Genomic DNA, 23,238 nt, shown 5'->3' on the forward strand with positions numbered 1-23,238 from the left:
TGGTGATGACTCCCTGCGGTTTGTGATGCAGCGTGGTAGTTTGACCGTGAATGTGAGCTGCCTGCTGAGAGAAAAGGGAAAGTGTCGCCATTTTTGATGCAGAATTTAGCAACTGTGACAACTTTAAGTCACAGCTGCTAAATTCTGTACATTTTTCCACATTTTTTCTTTACAGTAGCAAAAAAAACATGCATAAATAGTCTACTGGAGATTCCTGAAAAGAAAAAGACAGACATTTATATTACTAGAAGAACTTTTATGTCCCTTATTGATTGGTTGTTTTAAAAAAAATCACTTGGTTTTGGAGAATTAAATGTATTTTCATCCATGAGAAACAATCGTACTCACATCGTGGGAACGTATTTACCTGCAATACACCTTTTACTTGTTTAAAACCTAATTAGAAGGTGTTTTTTACTACATATCCGGAAGCCGCTATGTTATATGATGAGTACTGTCATTGATATCTTACCTACTAAGCTGCAAAGTAGAATAACAGGGATTTTATTGTAGCAGGAAAGACGATCTTATTATTGCTAAGTAGGCCATAAACTCTGAGTCTAAAGTTCTCTCAGGAATTTTCAGTGCTACCGGACTAAAACCACGAGGATATGATGACAGTAAGTGACACTTAAGTCTCAAAAGGGTACAAACGTGGTAAATTCTGTGTGTTTTCTCTGGTTAAAATGTTTAAAATATATTATCCACACCATAACATAACTTCATAACATCCAATCTGGACTTGTTTTGAATATGCCTGAACAACAGATTGCGCAATATGGGTATTTTGCAAGACTTGGTTTTACGAAAAATGGACTTGTTTTACCAAGAAAGAATGTGTCTTGGATGAGAATGAGGATGTTTTGTGCTTTTCATCATCATCATCTCAACCACACTTTGTCTTTTTCTTGTCTTGCAGATGAAGGGCCATGTTGCCACTGAGGACCTGTGATGTCACTGTGAAGTCGAGGACGGTGGTGGATCACAAAGCGTCCGGTTCTTCACTCGGAGTTGCCGAGTTTTCCTTCTAGATTTGTTTCTGCTTTCACCTGCTGCCCAATGAACCTCTGTGAAATGGAGACTCTTTCCCAGGATTCAATCCTGGAGTGCCAGATCTGCTTTAACTACTACAGCCCAAGGCGGCGGCCCAAACTCCTGGACTGCCGCCACACCTGCTGCTCGGTCTGTTTGACCCAAATGCGAAGCAGCCAGAAGGAGATCCGCTGCCCCTGGTGCCGTGGCGTCACCAAACTCCCGCCGGGTTTGTCCGTCTCCCAGCTGCCCGATGACCCCGACATCATCACCGTCATCGCCATCCCCCACGCCTCCGAGCACACGCCCGTCTTCATCCGCCTCCCCAGCAACGGGTGCTACATGCTGCCGCTGCCCGTCGCCAAGGAGCGGGCGCTGGGATTGCCAGGTGAGCTCGGATGCCGCTTCCTTCCCGGTGGCCAGCAGAAGGGCGTGACGGTGGTGACGGTGCCCGAACAGCAGCCCCTGGGTCTGGCTATGGGTCTGGAGGGTGTCGGGGTGGGTCTGGAGGGTGGCGATGGCGAGAGGAGGGTGGCGGGACCGGTGGGAGGCGCCGGGAAGGGATCCACGTGGTCTGGCGTCTGCACGGTGATCCTGGTGGCCTGCGTCCTGCTCTTCCTCCTGGGCATCGTGCTGCACAACATGTCTTGCATCTCCAAGCGCTTCACCGTCATCTCCTGCGGCTGAAGGGAAGTCGATCAGACGGCCACGGACCTCCCCTGGATTTCCCCCCACCGGCCCTGCCTCTCCTCGGGGCGGGACTCTGCTGAGGAGAGGGAACTCAACTCACATCATGGGCATTCAAGGAAACTACCGGGCAAAGTGGACGGACATCGATGACGGACATGAGGGCAGGAAGGAGATCCACAATACCATTACCTTTTTCTTTCTTTTTTAAATGAAACACTCAAACATTCACTTCCTGTCTCCATTTCCTTTCATTTCCCCTGAAGGAGCGCTTCGGGAATGACTCCAGATTTGTTTTCTGGCTGGAAGCCCACAGTGGTCGGATTGCCTGTTTAGTCTGTGGTTTGTAGAAGTACATCATAGTGTTGTTTCGCCGAGTGTGGTATCTCCAGCTGGACGGACTTGGCTGCTGTCCGTTCTTCAACGCCGCAGGAGTTAACTGTGCAGGATCCACGACTGGTCTGAATAATTTCCGAGTGTCAACGCGGCTTTTCGTTTTTTTTTCTTTTTTATGCAACCTGTTCAGAGCAAACTGTTGCTGTGACACAGCTAAGACAAGGGTTGTCAGAAAATATGGATTGTAATGTTCATACATGCCAGCATATTGTACAGCTGAACTGAAAACACAAGGTAGTATTGAGTTGCTTTAAAGTGTGAATTACTGCTAAAGCCATCTGTTGTTTGGTTGATTGTTTAAGTAAAGCTGTTTGATGGTTCCAGCCTCTCAAATATCAGGAATTGCTGTTTTTCCCCCCCTCAGTTTTGTATTGCTGGCTGCACAAAAAAAGCAATCTGAAGCTGCCAAAACATGCCATAGTTGCTTTTTTGTGACAGTTTCTTGACTCAACCTTAATTAATATTGGAGGAAATTTTGCACAGAAACATGATAATGGTTAATTGGTAATATTTAGCATTTTGGACATTTGCCTTTTTTCAAAAGTTTCAATGAGAAGATCAACCTTGCACCTGTCTGTTAGCTGTGGAGGAATTTAACTTAGCCTATCATAAAGTGGAAAGTGGGGTCAGCTAAGTAGATTCGCTTCACAGGTAAAAAAAACAAACAAACAAAAAAAAACACCTAATAGCACTTTGGAAGCCCAATTATCATTGTCATTTTAAAAATATTTTGTCTGTTTAGTCTGTACACAAACAGAAATGTGACTTTCTTACTTTTAACCTTTTGTATGGATTAAAAGACAAAAACAGATGAACTTCTTTTAGAAGTTTCTGCACTTCAGATGTGTCACAGTGTATTTTTGAACTTTGAAGCGAGCAAGGATAACTGTTTTCTCTTGCATCCAGGTAGCGAGCTAGCATGCTAGCTCCTCATTTAACCTCCACTAAAGTCAAGCTCTGTTTTTACACTTCTAATTTTTTGAGGATGATACTATAATTTGAGTTCTTTCAATGTGTAATTAGGTGTTTTATATGTTTGATTCTAAAAGACCCAGGCTAGCTATTTCTCCTTGAGTTCAGATAGCTAGCTAGCATGCTAGCTCTTCTTTCTGGTTTATATGGCCTTTCTAAATTGTTCAAGATAATACAAATAAGACAAAAATGTAAAACGCTAATTTGAGAGAGATTTAATTATATTTTATACTTTGAAAGGAGCTAAGCTAGTTGTTTCACCCTGCATAAAGGCAGTTAAATGCTACACGCTAGTTGAGTTACAGCACATACCTAAAAAAGCAATTACTTTTCAAAGTTTTTACGCATTACTCAAGCATAAAACAACATGATGCTATAATTTGATTGCTGTAGATGGTTAATAGTTGTAGTTTTGAAGTTAAATAGAACTTTAGCTAACCATCATTCCTTGCTGATAGCTATTGAGCATGCTAGCCTTCCATTTATCTCCTCCCAAAACAAGTGTTGTTTTTACATTTTGAACTTTTGGCAGATTTGATAAATAGAAATCATGATACAGTAGTTTGAGTGCTTTAGATGTGGTGATGTATATTTGAAGTTAGCTAGCTCTTTCATCCTGCTTTCGGGTAGCTAGCTAGCATGCTAGCGCCACATATAACTCACCCCAATACATACATTCTAAGGATTAAACAAACAAAATAAAACTGAGTAATTTGAACACGTTAGAGCTGTTGATAGGCATATATTACAAGTTTGACGGGTGCCAGACGAGCTTTTTCCCATGCCTCCAATCTTTATGCTAAGCTAAGCTAATGGCCTCTTGGTTCCAGCTCTGAACTTAGGTGTGAGAGTGCTGTTGATCTTTTCATTGAAGCCAAAATGTGGAGATATTCCTTTAAATAGAATGATGCGGGATCTGACCTTGGGCAGAATTTTTACGAGGACTGCGTGTTCTTGTTTCTGTTTTTTTCTTCTTCTTCTGCAGTGCATCAGTTTTTCCCACGGATGCATTTCATCTAGCATGGTTTGTTCATCAACTCTTCACCCTGACCTGCTTCAGACCATCCTCTGAAGCCGAACCCTCCACGCCTTCGCCGGCAGCCCACACACCATTGACTCCTTGTCTTAATGGCTTCTTAATTCAGAATCTGACGGATATCTGGGCTCGGCGGTGTGTGTTCATGTGTGTGAGTAATAGGTCAGCGTCGGGTCAGGAGTGGGCGGCTGCTTCAGGGTTTCCGTTAATGAAGGCTGTATCGATTTATCTGCGTTTGAATATCTCTCTGCAGAGATGGATGTTTCTGTTTAGTTTTTTTCACTTTTATATGTTGAGGCAGGCGATTCGTCTGAGTGTACAGCACGCTAACAGGGTGAACTCTTTTGTACAGCAGCCTCGTCGTGTACAGAACGATTGTAATTTTCTTGTCTTTTTTTCTGATAATTTGCTTTCGTCGACATGTTTTGTTTTGTTGGTGTTCGAGGTTTGAACAGAGATGATTAAGAAACGGTTACTGAGTGCACTCCAGGGCACGAGGAAAGTTATTTTTTGCCATTTAGCATATAAAGAAAACTTTATATATAAATACATCGATAAAGTTGTTTAGTTAAAAGTTTATTCTAGATTCAAGATATGGATCTTTTAGTCACTAAAGGTCAAGAAAAGTGACGCTTCCTGTCAAAATTTCATTAAATTTTCTTCAATTTTGACCCTAAACTGCAGAGAGTTTATGGCTCCCAGCGCTGCGACATCAGGGCAGCTGTTTGTTTTGCAGATGCAGCGAGTTAAGCTCATCCAGACTGACGGTTGCTATGAGATTGAACTGAAAGAGCTTCAGAAGTTGCTGGAAGTTGAAATATTTTTAGCTCGTAGCACTTAATGCTCTGTAAAGGTTGCTAATTTCTCTGTACTTGAGGCTGAAGTGGATTTTTTTCTGGCCAGAGATAAGTCTGAGATAAAGTAAATCACAGTTAGTCTGTTCACAACTTGAATTTGAGTTTATAAGTTGTTAATAAAGGTTTATTAACGCGTAATGAACATTAAGTTACGCCATTAAAACACTGCTTATTCTAGTTAAGTTGCCAGGCTGCGAAGATTAGACCCTCGAATGAACCTGGCAACCCAAAAGTCACCATTCAAGAATCATTTACTAGCTGTTCCTAAATGCATTACTGACAACAAACCCATAGGAGTGCCGTATAACCATTTAGAAAACAGAAAAAAGTCTAATAATGCCTTACAGCTTAGTAACAACCCTTTAATTTGTACATTTTTTGCAAAAGGTTGCAAAAATGAGACCCATGAATGGACCTGGCAACCGAAAAATCATTGTGAATGGATTGCAACTGAGCTCTAAAGCATTAATAGAGGATTTATTAACCATCAATGAACATATTACTTAAAATAAAGCAAAAGATTGCAAAAATTATACTGTTGAATGGACCTGGCAAACCAAAAATCATCATTAATGGATGGCAGATGAACTATAAAGCATTAATAGATGATTTAACGGTTTCTAAACATTTTATTTACAATAAACCATTATAAATGCCATATAACCATTGAACCATTGCTCATATCGTAGGTAAGGTGTTAACAGTTAATAAATAATCAAAACACTTGAATTTGTACATATTTTGCAAAAGGTTGCAAAAGTTAGACCCTTGAATGGACCTCGCAACCCAAAATTCATCATCAATGGGTTTTTATTCACCATTATTAAACATATTACTTAGAATAAACACTATATAACCATTTAATAAAGTGCTTACAAGGGTTTGCTCTTAGTAATGTGTTAATGAACATTTAATAAAACATTAAATAACACTTATTAGCTCAATAATAACCTGTTAATTTTTTACATTTTGGTTGCCAAGTTGCAACCAATAGCCATGATAACTCCAAAATCAACACTAATGGATGGGAACTGAGCTATAAAGCATTAATTGATGGTTTATTAGCTGTTAATAAACATATTATTTACCATTATTAGCACGATATATAAACATTTAAAATGTGTTCATAAGAGTTTACTCCAAGTAATGTTTTAATCAACAGTCGATTAAACGCCCAATAATGCTTCACAGCTAAGTCATAACCCATAATTTATTACATTTGGGTTGCCAGGTTGTTAAAATTAACCCCTTGTGTGGACCTGGCAACACAAAAATCATCATTAATGGGTGGAAAATGAGCTATAAAACATTAATAGGTGATTTATTAACCATTAATACACACATTGAGCGCTGTATAACCATTTTAAAACATTAATGTTACACCATGCAGGTACAAGCAGATAAAGAACATTTCCAAGTGTTTATGCAATAATAAAAGCACATCTGTTCACTTAATATTAAAATTACAGTGTTTTCCTTCCAAATTTCCTTCCAAGTACCTAACTGGATTTGAGACCCAGTGGAATCCACACTAGTCTCCTAAAAGACCAGTTTAACCCAAAACAGGCGTGTTTAGATGGTTTTGAATTTATCTGTCATAATTTTGAGATGGGTCTGTTGAAGTTTCTGCACTCGAACTGCAAGAAAATGACAAAAATTGTCGTTATTTTATCGGTAAATTACCCGCAGATTTGATTGGAACCAGTTTCTACCAAGAAAAAGCCTCTTTAGAAACTGTCCAAAGCCAAAGTTATCTGCATGACTTCATACTAGCAAGCGTGAACTGCCAAAGAACAAGTAAAAAAAGGTGGAAGTCAACTGTAGTCTGAATAATTGGTTAAATTTGACGTTTTTCGCTGGAAAAACACAGTCAGACCAGTAGAAACGCCTTTACTTCAGCCAGTCCATCATAAATAAGGTTCTAAATCCACCTTTTCAGAGTTTGCTTACCCTGAAAGTGTCTGTAGGATAAACAATATCTTGGATTATTGATTGGAAAGCAGTTAAATCGCTTCATTATTTGGAAGCAAACCCTAGAAAATGCTGTTGTGCACAAATCTAAAGGCTTGTTCCTGCCATAATGTTGCTTTTTCATCATTTTCAGGAAAGATAAATGTCTGGATCTCCTTCCCGTCCTCGGTATTAACCGTTTTTCACATCAGAAACTGCCCTGTTGGACGTTTTTTCTACCTAACGAGGAGCGTAGACGGAGGGAGGCTTGTCATGTCTGTGCCTGTGTGTTTGTAAAACGCTGTGAAGTTCATGTTGTAGTTTTCTGTTTGGCGACGACGCCGGCAGCAGCTGTTTTAAGTGAACTATTAAAGCAAAACGCTCTGAATCTGAGTCTTTATTTCAAACCAGCCTCCTTTTTTGTGTGTGTGGGTGTATTTACTTTTTCATTTAGAAGAAACAAACCTCACCGAAAGACTTTCAAAAAAGCGTATTCCCCGAAGCTTCGTTTATCGAAATCCCATATTTCACGGTTGAACAGCGGGAACGAGCTCCCTCTGTTTACCCCCAGGAAGCTCTTTTCTCCTCAAATATTTATTGATATAGTGTCACGGAGGTAATTAACGCTCTCCAGGGGGCAGTTTGCAGCAGAAACACGTCAATTCCTCACAGGCAGCGGCTAATCATAACAGCACCGTTCTGCTCTGGAGAACCTCAGTTCACTCATTTATTCACTGGAATGACCTCAAAAGGTCCCGAAACACCGTCTACTGTGATCCTCAGATTACAAAACAAATCTAAGGTTCTTATTTTCTAGCTTTTGTAGAAGGTTATGGGGTCCGTTTCACGAAGCAGGCTTAGTGAAAACTCTGAGTTTGTTAACCCTGAAATGAGGGAAACTCAGGGTTTTCCGTTTCACAAAGGGAGGTAACTCAAACCAGAGACAGAGGGGTAACTCTAGCCTGTTTCACAAAGAGGGGTAACTTAAACTCTCGGTCAGTTACCATAGTAACAGACTCTATGACTCTAACCTGGTCGGGACCAGGTTTATCTCAGTAAACCTCGAGTTTCTCTCAGTCTCCGCCCTCTTTCAGCCACACGCTATTTGATTTCCTCATTCATTCATTCATTCATTCAGTCAGCTGGCGAGTTTTAGCGAAGTCTAGTTCTGCCGTCTATAAATGTCATGTCCTTTTATTAATGATCCAGTGGATGAAGGAGCAGCATTAGTGTGCAGAGAATTAAATATTCGTCAGGAGATTGTTATCAGACCGCGCATAGATGTTCTCGCATTTCCGGACAATTATCTTTTTGAGCGGTACCCATCACAGTCCATAATCTAGATACACAACCTCATCCCTCTCACATCCCAGAAGATATTGTGTGTTGGGAAGTTTTTTAAATAATGTCAGAGATGCAGAGCACTTCAGTAAGACAACTGTATGCAGAGCTGTCAGAAAAGTGTGTCTGGCCCTGAAACGACTTTTACCATCTTTGTGGTTTTCCCTGGACATAAACCTGTCAGAGACATCAAGGAGGAGTTCCACAGGATTGCAGGTGAATGATGTAGAGATCTGTTCAATTAATTTTAAATCATATCCAGTTAATGACATTGTGCTGCAACCTCAGACTGTGATTAGTAAATTTAATTTCTTTTAGGATTTCCCAGTGTGATTGGCTGCATAGATGGCACACACATCCCCATCAAAGCTCCCTCACATAATGAAGCTGATTATGTGAACAGGAAGTCCATTCACAGCATAAATGTGCAGGTAGGCTACAGGTAGATGACTACAGTTTCAAAATGTTAAAGATTGCATCATAGTTCAACATCTGTCATTCTCTGCACTGTCAAGATCATATGTGATGCTGCACACATCATTTCCAATGTGGAGGCCAAGTGGTCTGGGTCTGTTCATGACTGGAGGATTTATCATGAGTCTAACCTGAGCAACAGACTGCAACGTGGTAAACATCCTAAAGATTTTAACAATATAATTCACTTGTCTCCCTCCTTTAATATACTCTAATGTATCCACTATACATTACAGGAGAGTTTGATGGCCTTCTGCTGGGTGACAGGGGTTACCATGCCAACCCAGGCTGATGACCTCATACCCTGACCCTGAACCAGGCCCCCAACAGAACTTCAACCAGGCTCACTGCAAGACGAGAGCCTGGGTGGAGATGACCATAGACCTGCTGAAAGCCTGTTTCCAGTGTCTACATCACCTCAGGGTGACTCCTGAGAGGCCTGTGATATTATTGTGGCATGTGTTGTTCTTCATAATATTACCACTATTAGAGGAGAGCAACACTCTGCCCTACAAACTGAAGACCCAGATGATGACCTCATCCACCTGCAGCTATCCAGGACAGCAGAGCAGTCAGAGACATCATATGCAATAACCACTTTGGAGTTTAAGTCACCATCATCACCACCACAGCAGTCAAATAAACACATGATACACATTTCATTTGGTCTTCTTTATTTCCTACAAATAAAAGAGCTAGTTTAGTTCATGTTCCAGTAGTTAACATAATTCACCTGTGACCATGCATCCACCTCTAACTTGTGCTCCAGTATTTCCATTTCCAGATCTGCCTTCTTAATCTGGTGGTCCAAGTACTGCATTTCTTTATCTGTTTTTTGTATTTTTCTCAGGAAGTGGATTTTGTATATTTGTTTTACTGGTAACTGGGAATACATAAAGGACATTAAATTATACAGTTGCACATGAATTCCATGGACTGAACCTCTGGTGTTTACTGAACATCCATCTAACTGTGTCAATCTGTGCAGTGGAAGTTGAGGAAGCATCCTGCTGCTGTCCAGCCATGCTCTCTTAAAAAGGATGAGAATGTGCAATACTTCAGTGTAGGCTAAATGTCACACTCTATATTCCACCAGAATGTTAAGAAATGTGAATGGGAAGAGAACTATCAGTAACATACCTCTATATGCCTTTCTGGATCCCCCTCTGTAAAGGCAGCAGACACAGTTTCATCCTCTTCATCCTAGATGAGTGATATGTTTCAGTAGACTTAAACTACCATTTGGCTAAATCTCTGGAGTATTGCCTACTTACAGTTACAAGGTCTGTTGTGATGTGAAGGGGCTCCACCAGGCAGATAACACCATCAGAATCAGAAGAAAAAAGACACAAAAGAGAAATAAATATTTGTATGAACATGCTTAAAAAATATCCATATATCTATCTATACTTATATCTATATCTATATATATACGTATATATATATCTATATATCTATATCTATATATCTATATCTATATCTATATCTATATATATATATATATATATATATATATATATATATATATATATATATATATATATAGTTGGCTGAGTAGAAGTCTGTGTTAGTTTAAATAGGCTTAATTATTTAACAGAACATGATATGGATGCAGACATTTAGGCTGTGTGTGGGATAAAACCACTGCACAATCAAACAGCCACTTAATATTTAGGCTACTTTACAATGTAAAACATGATCAAAATGAGGAAGCTCCATGAGATTATGCCGACTTCTTACCTGTTTTAAAAATGTTTTTATATTTCATCTTAAGCTTCTGCCACATGCGCTTCTCCCCTGCAGGATTGCACCTAAATGAAATAACTTAATAGTCTACTATTCAAACAGTTTTCCTGTAATATTATTGTGATTTAAACTTACGCATTGACCCGGGCAGCAATGTTCTCCCACACCGTCTCCCTCTCTTTTGCAGCTGCAGGTGTTGCACTTCTTTCTAAAAACGTGTTCAAACTCGCTATATAAGCGCATTAAGATTTCCAATTCAAACGGTGAAGTCCTCCGCTTCCCCGTTGCCATGGTGACTCGTCGAATCGGCGCTCCATTGATACTGGCTTTTCAGAGCTGTGGTGCACGGGCTTAACTCCGGGTGAAACTACTCCGAGTTGATTAAACCAACTCAAATCAGCCGTTGTGAAACCGAAAACTCAGTTTTCTATCTCAGAGTAGATCAACTCAGAGTTCAGGGTTAAACTCAGAGTTTGTTGAACCTGCTTCGTGAAACGGAGCCAACATCAATGAAGAAACTAGTTAGCTGCTAATTGTTGACATATATCGGTTACTTAGCTGTGTTATTATCCAATGTGACATTACTGGGAGTCAAAATAGATCGGTTTCATAACTTTTCGACTGCAGGAGGGAACTCTGAGTTACCATTTGGCTCAGAAACTAGCTTTGAGGTAAAGCGAAGAAGCTAACGGAGCTAGCATTAGCCCGGCTACAGCTAGTCGTGCAAAACACGACGGTTGGGGCGCAAAGGAGAGACAAACCCTGAGTTTAACCCTGAACTCTGAGTTGATCTACTCTGAGATAGAAAACTCTGACTTTTCGGTTTCACAACGGCTGATTTGAGTTGGTTTAATCAACTCTGAGTAGTTTCACCCGGAGTTAAGCGAGTGCACCACAACTCTGAAAAGCCAGTATCAATGGAGCGCCGATTCGACGAGTCACCATGGCAACGGGGAAGCGGAGGACTACGCTTGAATTGGAAATCTTAATGCGCTTATATAGCGAGTTTGAGCACGTTTTTAGAAAGAAGTGCAACACCTGCAGCTGCAAAAGAGAGGGAGACGGTGTGGGAGAACATTGCTGCCCGGGTCAAGTTTAAATCACAATAATATTACAGGAAAACTGTTTGAATAGTAGACTATTAAGTTATTTCATTTAGGTGCAATCCTGCAGGGGAGAAGAGCATGTGGCAGGAGCTTAAGATGAAATATAAAAACATTTTTAAAACATGTAAGAGGTCGGCATAATCTCATGGAGCTACCTCATTTTGATCATGTTTTACATTGTAAAGTAGCCTAAATATTAAGTGGCTGTTTGACTGTGCAGTGGTTTTATCCCACACACAGCCTAAATGTCTGCATCCATATCATATTCTGTTAAATAATTAAGCCCATTTAAACTAACACGGACTTCTACTCAGCCAACTATATATATATATATATATATATATATATATATATATATATATATATATATATATATATATATATATATATATATATATATATATATTTATTTATTTATATATATATGTACATATATATATACACACACATATATACACACACACACATACAGAGCCTTGATGGCTCTGACAGGTTTATGTCCAGGGAAAACCACAAAGATGGTAAAAGTCGTTTCAGAGCCAGACACACTTTTCTGACCGTCCTGCATACAGTTGTCTTAAGTGTTCTGCATCTCTGACATTATATAAAAAAAACTTCCATTTGCAAAGAACCGCAGCACAACACACAATATCTGCTGGGATGTGAGAGCATGACTGTGGTTGGTCATGTGGTCATGTTGTAAATGTAAGGATGGATGAGGTTGTATGTAGATTATGGACTGTGAGGTGAAACGGTACCGCTCTAAAAGATAATTGTCCGGAAATGCGAGAACATCTATGCGCGGTCTGATAACAATCTCCTGACGAATATTTAATTCTCTGCACACTAATGCTGCTCCTTCATCCACTGGATCATTAATAAAAGGACATGACATTTATAGACGGCAGAACTAGACTTCGCTAAAACTCGCCAGCTGACTGAATGAATGAATGAATGAATGAATGAGGAAATCAAATAGCGTGTGGCTGAAAGAGGGCGGAGACTGAGAGAAACTCGAGGTTTACTGAGATAAACCTGGTCCCGACCAGGTTAGAGTCATAGAGTCTGTTACTATGGTAACTGACCGAGAGTTTAAGTTACCCCTCTTTGTGAAACAGGCTAGAGTTACCCCTCTGTCTCTGGTTTGAGTTACCTCCCTTTGTGAAACGGAAAACCCTGAGTTTCCCTCATTTCAGGGTTAACAAACTCAGAGTTTTCACTAAGCCTGCTTCGTGAAAGGGACCACTGGTCGGCTGCTCATTTAAATTCTCTCTGAATCAGAGGACTGAACTTCCAGCCTCCTCTTTCTCCTCCTCGTGTTAAATGTTTGCCACAGGATCTATTTACTGGTATGACTGTATTATGTGTTCGCTCTCCTGGACGTATCATGGATTCTTGGCATAAGCTCTGGAGACTGTCATCCGTTTAAGCCTGGCAGCAGATGAGACTTCGTTCCCTCACGCTGGGGGGAGAAAAAAAGAAAAGGGGAAATAAAAAAAGAAAAAAGTTATGGTTCCCATTTGTAGGAGGCAGCGTTGGGTGACAGTGTGCAACAGAGTGAATAAAAGCAATATCAATTTTTCAGAGAACACTCCAGCAGTGTGTCAGGCAGCTGAAAACTTAAATATCTGGAAGGATTAGAGGACAAAGTTGTGCGTTACGCAGACAGAGACACGTTCACGCCTCGGGCCTGGAAGCTGCTTTTAAAACACATGCACAACATAAAGAGCGAACTTTTCACAATCACTGGAGTTCTGGTGTTTAACGAGGGAGTGAAAACGACAGTACAGACAGGTTAATAGGACGTTTAATCACTGGACACCGAGCTAAAGAAGGAAAATAGTGGTTACTCTGATTTAAGCAGCGCTAGTTGCCATTTAACAGATAAATGTTTGACGATTTTATGTAGAAATAACCTAAACTGCCAATTTTTGGCCCATTTTTTGCCAGCAAAAGTCTAAATATTACTGGTATCAGTGTGTTAAACATGTTTATTACATTTAAATAATGTCAAGCATTCTTTAAAATCTAAATGTCAAATACATTAAAATTTATATTTAAAAAGCATCATCTTCTTTATTTTGGGGGTTTGTCCACGTGAGATTTTAAATCAAATTGAGGTTTGTCAAATCAAATGTAAATAAGCCAAACTAGCAACGGAATAAAACAGTTCACAGAGACTCTGGGTGCTATTTTACCTCATAGATATCTATTTTTTTCTGCCATATTTAGGTAATTATTGCAGGCTGTTTTCAGTGTTTCTATGGTAATTCAGTGATTTTTTTTTGGTTTGTCAGAACTGACCTAATCACTTAAATAAGTAAAAAAGGAGACCACAAAAAGACAACCTGATGATGAAAAGACAATTTATTGTACTATAAACGTAGATTATAAATTACTGAAGATACTGTAGTTGGTCCAGTCTAAAGACGTCGATTTTTATTTATGATCGGAAATTAAGTGCAAATAACAAAGCAGTTGACATTTTCGCTGTAATTAACCCGTTCGTTTGTTTCTTACCTGCCATTTTGTTGCTGTTGTTCAATTTTTTTGTTTGTTTTGATCCACAATTCATAATATATTGGCAAAAATAAATAATTGCCATAAACTACATACAATACTGATAAATGCACATAACAAATTCTGCTTTTGGATGTTTCTCATAACTCGTCCATTTTAACTATTTCAAAAACAAATTAGTTCAGTTAATTTTTTACATATGAAACAGTATTTTGATGTTTTGTTTTGTATAATTGTGACCTGCAGCTACATATGGTTCAGTAAATATCACTAGTTGACTTCTGCATTGATAATATTTTTGTTAATATGAGCTCAAAGACGGGACTTTTCATGACAACTTCGTTTTTGTTTTCATCATGAGAGATTATGTGATATTCAAAACCAATATTGCACATTCTGAATCAATGACTTTATGAGAAATGACAGTGACAATTTCAGGCTTTTATCTTTAATAGTTAATGAGATATTGTTCTTCAAACAAGTTCAAATTTATTGTGTGAAAAAGTGATGAAAGTGGTTCAAGAGGCAATTTTTAAAAAATTACAGCTCAGATAGCATTTGATATATAAAGCTAAAAACCCACATATATCTTTAGAATTATCTGTCTTTTATGCTGTAAAGATTTCAAGCAAATCGGAAGTGGTTTCGCAGAAAAGGTAAAAATCTGATTCCCGTGAATCCTCCAAACATGTAAACAAACTAATCTATGCTAGCCTTCTGAGCGGCTAACATCAGTGAAGAAACTAGTTAGCTGCTAATTGTTGACATATATCGGTTACTTAGCTGTGTTATTATCCAATGTGACATTACTGGGAGTCAAAATAGATCGGTTTCATAACTTTTCGACTGCAGGAGGAAACTCTGAGTTACCTTTTGGCTCAGAAACTAGCTTTGAGGGAAAGCTAAGAAGCTAACGGAGCTAGCATTAGCCCGGCTACAGCTAGTCGTGCAAAACACGACGGTTGGGGCGCAAAGGAGAGACAAACTGCTGGTGTTTAGAGAGTTTTACAAGTCTGGATTTACATTTAAGAAGAAGGAGGGTGATGAAGTGCCGGTATTTGGTCAAACGAAGCTGCCTGACATCCTCCATCCTAGCCGGAGCTAGCATGGTGCTGCTAACCGGGTCAAACATCTTATGCTAGGTAGGTACCTTCCATAACATACTGAAGGATTAGCTTTAAATTCAAACAGTGCTACCACAGTGTGCTAATAATGACTATTTTAATATCTTGGTATTGTGAAGAAGATAAAAATGTGTGTTTATATGCAGTACTACAAGCTAGGAGGTGAAATATTTGAGGAAAATGTCTATTTTTCTTTTTTTTGCTTTAAAGTGAGGGTTTAGCTCAATATTTCTTGTGTAATAGGTTTAAATTATGACATGAGACACTCAAGAAATTATAGATATGATTTGCTTCCAATATCTTTTATTGGTATAGCATAATTCAGCATAGAATAGTGTTCACAGACCTTGCCATATTGTCAAGTTGAGTAAGTGCAGTAACAATGCAAAATGAAGCCGTTTCAATAGGAAAATAACAGGACTTTTCCATAAACAGCCTCCATATAAACAGCACAGCAGCATCCAGGTACGTTAAATAAAGTCATAATTACAGAAAAAGACATTCAGAAGCAGCTGCAGAGTTTGTTATATGCAAACTTGATTCTTTCAATATGAAATCAAATAATTGTTCAGCCCTTTTACAAGCTGCCATGCACTTTATTTTCAGCCGAGTTTATTGTCCAGTAGGGTTTTCTGCAGTGTTTATTGGAGGCGTTCTCTGCTCAGTGTTCACGTCCACTTAAATAAATGAAAATAAGGCAAGCAATAATTAGCTTAATATTAAAAAAAACATTTTGTTCTTATACATTGAAAATATTTTATTACGTTGCTCAAAGTTTTTGGCATGTTTAAGTACTTCTGTGAATTGTTTTTATGCCTAAAATCTTTTTTGTTCAGTGTTAAATGTGGGTTCCTGATCTATCTAGCTAGCTAGCTATGTGGCTATTTGGTTGATTTGCTGTGGAGTACTGCAGTTTTGTTTGCTGTGTTCAGCGCTTTTGGATTTAGATTTTGTTGGGCTAGTCATTGGAGAGGAATTTTAAATGAAACCATGTTTTTTCAGTTTGATTTATAGTAATAATTTTATATAAATTGCTGAAGTAACCTGGTGTTTACTTTATCTTCTCTTCAAGTACCCAGTGTATCCTAGCAGATTTTGAAGTGTCAGTGGTTACTCAATGGTTTTATCAGCATATATGAAAAACATCCACAGTATTTCATTCATTTTAGTGATTAATAAAGTACTGATTGCTCATGTGGTCGACGACTGATGAGTACAACATCCCCAGAGGGTACCAAACGTGTGAAATCCCACTCAAACAAGCAACAACGTCAAGATTCAACTCAAAAAACGTGCTTTTGTCATAGCAACCCCCCCAAAAAAACACATCTTGCACCATCAGACACCAGTTCACCATTACCATTACAACATTTTAAACAAGAAAAGCACTCAGAGAGCGCAGTACTCCGCTAAGACTGTTCATTCCCCCACATGGCATTGTCAGAAGTGCAGCATTTGTTTATTAGTTGTTGATTATCAGAAATCACGGCACTATAGAATGTGATCATTTAATATAGATGTAGCCACAAACAAAATGACCTTGCGCTGATCACTGGCGTGTGTTATGCATGTGTACGTTATGTACGGATACCGAATTGCGTGACCTAAATATGTAGCGGGCGGCAGGAATTGATGGGACTCAGAAACACCCCCACAATTTAATCAGTTGTTCCTTGTATCATTTCCGACGGATAAGTCCCGATGAGTCCGCAGTGGTCAATTTGTAATAGGATCGCAATCATGTGATCGTCAGCAGGCAGCTGATGTAGTCACTTGTAGTCATAGTTACAGTAACGCCATGCCGCTATCCTGCAGTGATACAGAAATCTTTAACAAATCAGTGGATCCAGGCTATAAGCTGCATCACTGCCAAAATCTAATCAGTCGGTCCTTGTGTCATTTCTGACCTTCCCTGAAAATTTCATCCAAATCCTTTCGTCTGTTTGTAATGTTGCGCACAGACAGAATAACAGACGAAAAGACAAACGAACGCCGATCGTCACATATCTCGCCTCCTTGGTGGATTAATTACAGTTTTATTTTAATGTCCTGCTGATATTAATTTACTTAATTATTTTCATTACAGCCCTCATATAAAAGCTAATCCAGCGAGAAAACCACGTTCATGATTCAAACGGTCTCATTCCCGCAGTGAGTCGGTCCGATCACGGCGATCAAACAGATTGAAAAATGACAACCTCTGAAAAATGAGCCTCACTTAGCCGCCAAGTACGGCCGAGGAGAGAAAATCAATTCTGCCGATGATGTGGTGGCTGCTTTGGAGCGCAGGTGTGTGAAATGACAGGTTAATTAGTCTGCATGTGCTGTACGTGAACACATGTGACCCTCAGTAACTGATGGCTGGTGGGTTTCCAGGGTACTGCGGCCCTCATTTACATTTTGACAGCATGTACAAAGCACTGAAACCTCACTCAATCAGTCATGAAACTCCTCTATTTCTGCCCTGTTGGAGGCTCAATTAATGGCTCTTAACGGAACAGTTTACGTCCTTTGAATTTATTAATTTTTGTATTTAAGGCAAACTTAAGAGACGCATACCCAGAGGTCACTTCATCCTGCTGATTTCAACTCCCACCATCAGACTTTAGTTATACAGTAATTTAAATAGACAGGGATAAAAATTAATGAACAGGTTTCCTTCCAAACTGAATTTAAAGTGACACCCACTGTTAGAAAGTGTGTTTTTACGTCAGTACCAGTAAAGTAATGACTCAGCTGAAGACATTTGTTGACCTGTGATAATGAGGCTTTTAAAAATTCAGGCCCACACCATTTTGAAACAAATGACTTGATTATTGCAGTGAACCACTCGACACTCTAATCCTTGAAAAGATGATTTCTGTATTCAGTGAAACATTTCACAACAGTAGAAATAGTGGTTTTCTCCATCGGTAAGAGTTGAAGTGAAGGCAACACTAACAAATCGTATAGTTTGTTGAATGGGGTTCCACCTATTACAATATATTCCTCCCAGCCTAAACCAGGAATAGAGGACAAGTTAGGCCATAATACTTGGCCATATAGTATACTAATGCTGATTAAGTATACAGGCGACAGAAAACTGCTACAATGTGGGCACTTACTACTCCTTTCAAATGAAATAGAGACTCGTATTAAGTATTTGTGAGTAAAAGTCTTTAAGATTAGCTGTAGTGCCTAGTTTTGCCATCAGGTGGCGCGTCTTTCTGTTTAATATAGTATTGACTTGAAGAGGCTGGCTGTTCTGTGTTGGGAGTCTAGATAGTAAAGGGGCACCGTGACAAAGACTTATGTGAGGATTAATGACCTCCTGCCTGGGCATATGTATGAAATTTAATTGAGTTCTATTTGGATATTTTACCTATATCACAGTGGCCTGTGAAACAGAAATTAATCTGTACTCTAAATGAATAAAATATTGATGATGTTGCTGGGAACATTATGTAAATTATTCAGATTTTTAGCTAGCATGATAGCGGACATAAACTCAATTAGGTTTAGGGTCTTGCTGATATTGATCAGTTCAAAATTGCCTTGACGAGCCTAAATTCTGATCTAAGGATCTCGCCTATGACATCCTAAATTTGAGAAAAGTAAATTGATTTCACAAATGTATGAAAATTAGTCAACTATTAGCTTGAATTAATGATTACTAGTTGAAGAGGAAAATCTTTCGTTAGAGGTGCTACATAGTGAAAACACTCAATTACAAGCTGAACAGACAAATGTTCCAAAAGTATTGAAGGCTTGTAGAGAAAAACTACCCCTGTGTCTGACATACAGCTATATATTATATCCATCCATCCATTATCTATACACCGTTAAGTCCTCATTAGGGTCTGGGGGAGCTGGAGTCTATCCCAGCTGACTGAAGGCGAAGGCAGGGGACACCCTGGACAGGTCGCCAGTCTATCACAGGGCTACATATACAGACTAACAATCACACTCACATTCACACCTAAGGTCAATTTAGAGCTACCAATTAACCTCGGAAGAACATGCAAACTCCATGCAGAAAGATCCCAGGAAGGCCGGGATGTGAACCAGGGATCTTCTAGCTGCAGGACGAAAGTGCAGCCTATATATTTTGTTATTATGAGAATGATAGTTTGATGCATTCTTTCAAGGGAAGAATTTTTCTGTTGCATTTGGTTTGTTTAAGATATTTTATGAATTTGAGATCATGTGAGATATCCCCTTGTTCAGTCCCGAAGTTTCCAAGGTATTTTCTCACAGTCTCGCTCCTCCTCAGTGGCCCCTTTAAATCTTTTCTTATCCAGCTTGTTCTTAAATATTTATGAAGTTTTGTTCATTGAAGTGAAACTGGGTTACCTGGCAACGGGGTCAAAAACAAAACTCTGGTGTGCCTTATTGGGGTATGCATGCACACAGGAGTCAAAACACACTCATATTTCCACTTTAATTCAGCTCATTGCTCAGGAAGCATCCAATCACCACGTCATTGCTGCTTTTTCGTTTCCTCTGTCGGCTTGTGGAAACACATTCGAGGCACGACCCACTGCAGTCTTTTGCTCAGACGTTGTCTCGCGGTGACCTTTGCCACAATCGGGGCAGATGGCCAAGCAGATCCCGAAGCTTCCAGCCGACTCTCGGCGTCTCTGCACATCTGGCGTGGGAAGCAAGTTTTGTGCTTCTGCTAATGTCACACCAGAATTCACATCGAAAGTTCAAGAGGTAAACCGAGCGCTCACCGGGGGCCGGTAAAAGAGGAATAATAGGGCGTTTAATTTGAATTGCTATACCGGCTCCCAAGTCTTTGTCTCATTTTCTTCACAGAGGATGCCCACAAGGTAACGATGGAGTATAAACAACAGATGGTTCGCTTTGTCAACAGCCAGCACAACACTCTTTGCTCTTCTTTAAACATTAGCATTGTTCACTTGAAGTGCGAACAGGCTTCCTTCCTCCCCTCTGTCCTGGAAATCCCTTTCTTACACTTCCCCTCACACAATTACATTTCAAGAACTTGATCACACCAGTTGACACTCGCTGTTTTTTATCTTAAGCTATGGGATTCGCCTCCATTCTACCTCTCCGATTGACTCCCCTGCTCCTCTGACTTAATTACTGATTTAATAGACATGGTTTTTCCATTTTCCCCGCTTGTCTGTCTCCCTTTACACATCAGTGTCTTCTTATCGTTGAGGAAGCGTGTCAGGGATCGCAGGGATGCCCGTTAAGAGAAGACTTAATTAGGACTTCAGACAGCCGAGAGCGCTGCTTGTCGAAGAAGTGGCCCTTTCTTTGGAGAGTTCTATCAGGCTTGGCAGAGATTGTTTGGGGTGACCATAATTTTTAGGCTTCCATTTAACCTGTCACTTTAGCTTCTTCCACCACTTGGCCTCCTTATGTATCATTCAACACCCCCGTCTTACTGCAAGACGTCAGGGGATAGGGAGTAAAGTAGTGCAGGAAATTATTCAGCAGTCGTTTTAATTATCAGTTAATCCCTTTGAACTGCTTACATGCAGAACATTCATACAGTGCCTATAAGAAAATTTGGGAGTTTTCTTCTTTAATTGCAGTGAGTCACATCATAACATCATTCTAGTGAATCTTGTTTCATTAAATTTAGCTGTTTTGGGAAGAACATACAAGAAAAATCTCTTTCATGTCAAAATGAAAACAGATTTCTGCACGGTAATGTCAATTAAACACAGAAAATGTAAAATACATGATTACACAAGTATTGACCCCCTTTAAAGTGACTTCTCTGATTCAACACAGGTGCAGCCAGTTAATGAAATGGAGATCATCTGAGTGCAGTGAAAAGACATCTATATCTGGAACGTCCAGTCACTAGTTTCAGTAGTCCTGGATGGAACTACACAAACACAAAAGAACACTCCAAGCAACTCTGTGAAACGATTAATGAGAAGTACAAGTCAGCAGAAAGTCAAAAAGTAGACTTTCTTCAAAAACTGAGTTACAAGCTTCACCAACTGAAACTGGAAAAACTGTGCATACAACAACCACTGCATTTTTAATTTTTTTTCCAAATTCTGATGAGATCTAAATAAAGCCTTTTGGCCATTCACGCTTGACTTGACACCAAGTTTGTTTGACGCAAAACACTGCACATCATCACAAACATACCATGCCCGCAGTGAAGCACGGTGGTGGCAGTATCATCATGTGAAGCATGGTGGTGGCAGCATCATAATGTGGGGATACTTCTCAACCGCAAGCAGACGGTGCAATTAATGAAAGTATAGGGAAAGGTATAGCGAAATCCTGAATCAGAAGTCTGCAAGGGCACTGTGAACGTCACAAATATCTTCGTACATATTCACATTTTTTGCTATAAAAATCAGAGGTCAAGTAGAAATTGTTGTAAAAATCTGATGATGTGAGATGTAATAAACCTAAAGTAAAAAGTCACAGTATGTGATTTAGAATGCAGCTGTGTGAAGCTTCAGCACGGCAGTTTTTGGTGCTGAACGCTAATGTCAGCATGCTAGTGTTGACTGTAGCATGTTAGTTTAGCATTTTAGCACACTAATATTTGCTAATTGGCACAAAACACAGACTACAGCTGAGTACAGACTACAAGGCTGCCATCAGTTTTGCAGGTGCTTGGTCATAAGAAAAGTATTGCACAAATTCAAATTTTGACCTGATGGTGGCGCTACATGCAAAGTCAGAGGATCCCCAAAGTTGTTACAGTTCGTCTCGCTAGTAATATGAATGTTTGTGCTAAAGTTCATGGTAATCTATCCAACAGTTGTGGACAGATTTCACCCAGAACTGTCTGAATATTGTCAAACTCATGAGGATTCATCCTTACATGCTAATTTAAATCAATTTTGTAGTTGTTTGGGTGGTGCAGTTGTGGGTATATCAGTGAGGAGGCAACAGCAAGATAAAAGCATTCATGAACCACACAAACACACACTTCTTCTGCAGACCACAGAAGAGCTGAAGGGCTTGTTTCAGTCTGACCTCTGTGGTTTTAGTGTAAATCATCTGCAGGTGTTTGTGATGCACCGTTCGTCCTTCATCGCTTCAGTACTGAGTCCCTGAAGACAACAGGGATCGTAAACAAACAGTTTAGAGAGAACAGACTTAAGGGCTCTTGTGTCTATGAAGATGTTTATTTATTGTGTTTGACAAAGGAGGTGAAGATTAAAAGTAGCGATAGGAGAAAAGTGAAGACTGGAGAATTAAAAGTTGCTTTACATATACAATCCATCAGTCTTTCTTTTGCCCTAGTTTATTGTTTTTGTTGCAAGGTTACGCAGCCGTCAGCTGGGACTGTTTGGAAAATCTTGTTAGTTGCCGACAAGTATTGTTTTCAGCCGTTTTAATCAGTGAACAAAACCCAGTAGACAAACAATGAACAAGTGCAGACCTTGAAGATTAATGTGAACAAATTTTCTTGTGTTTGAAAAAGTGCAGTTTGGACGTGAAACACCAGATGTCGGAGCATCCATGAACACATCAACAAAGCGTTTTTGCTCCCAGATGCATTCATCCAATATGCTAATGTGATATTAATTAAAAAATAATAATGGAGGCAAAATGATTGCCACATGTTCACTGCATACTGAAAAAATGGGCAACACAAAAGGCAAATCAATCTATAAAATAGATTGTCAAGGTTCACAATTTGTAATTTCCCCCTTTTTTTAGCTGCTCTAGCTGCAAAGTGATTCAGGTTTGTTGTTGGGTTGGTTGATTGGTTGGTTGGTAGGGAGGTTGGTAGGTTGATTGATTGGTAAATGTTTTTCTGATGGGTTGGTAAGTTGTCAGTTGGTTGCTTGGTTGGTTGATTGCTTGGTTGGTTGGTTGATTGGTTGGTTAGTTGGAAGGTAAGTGGTTGGTTGATTGGTTAGTGTTTGGTTGGTAAGTTGTCGGTTGGTTGGCTGGTTGGTTGGTTGGTTGGTTGGTTGGTTGGTTGGTTGGTTGGTTGGTTAGTTGGAAGGTAAGTGGTTGGTTGATTGGTTAGTGTTTGGTTGGTTGGCTGGTTGGTTTGT

At 39.6% G+C, this 23,238-nt stretch overlaps 1 protein-coding gene and 2 long non-coding RNA genes across 4 annotated transcripts in view; 2 read left to right on the forward strand and 1 right to left on the reverse strand.

Moving 5' to 3' along the window:
• rnf152 (ring finger protein 152) overlaps positions 1–7,323 on the forward strand; it is a 77,701-nt gene extending 70,378 nt beyond the window's left edge. For both annotated transcript variants that reach the window (XM_023270978.3, XM_023270961.3), the window contains one exon: positions 920–7,323. In XM_023270978.3, coding sequence (XP_023126746.1) covers positions 1,060–1,719 — 660 coding nt within the window. In that variant the 5' untranslated portion in view covers positions 920–1,059 and the 3' untranslated portion in view covers positions 1,720–7,323. The remainder of the gene's footprint in view (positions 1–919) is intronic.
• Positions 7,324–7,804: 481 nt separating this feature from the next.
• LOC118470327 (uncharacterized) lies at positions 7,805–9,407 on the forward strand. The gene is made up of 3 exons (XR_008600457.1): positions 7,805–8,702; positions 8,787–8,898; positions 8,982–9,407. It is a non-coding gene; the product is annotated as an uncharacterized LOC118470327 (long non-coding RNA).
• Positions 9,408–9,416: 9 nt separating this feature from the next.
• LOC129348037 (uncharacterized) lies at positions 9,417–10,079 on the reverse strand. The gene is made up of 3 exons (XR_008600458.1): positions 10,020–10,079; positions 9,886–9,948; positions 9,417–9,773 (listed from the first exon to the last, which is right to left on the reverse strand). It is a non-coding gene; the product is annotated as an uncharacterized LOC129348037 (long non-coding RNA).
• Positions 10,080–23,238: the final 13,159 nt, after the last annotated feature.

This window comes from Amphiprion ocellaris, chromosome 22, assembly GCF_022539595.1.
Source record: "Amphiprion ocellaris isolate individual 3 ecotype Okinawa chromosome 22, ASM2253959v1, whole genome shotgun sequence".
In the NCBI taxonomy this organism is placed as follows: domain Eukaryota; kingdom Metazoa; phylum Chordata; class Actinopteri; family Pomacentridae; genus Amphiprion; species Amphiprion ocellaris.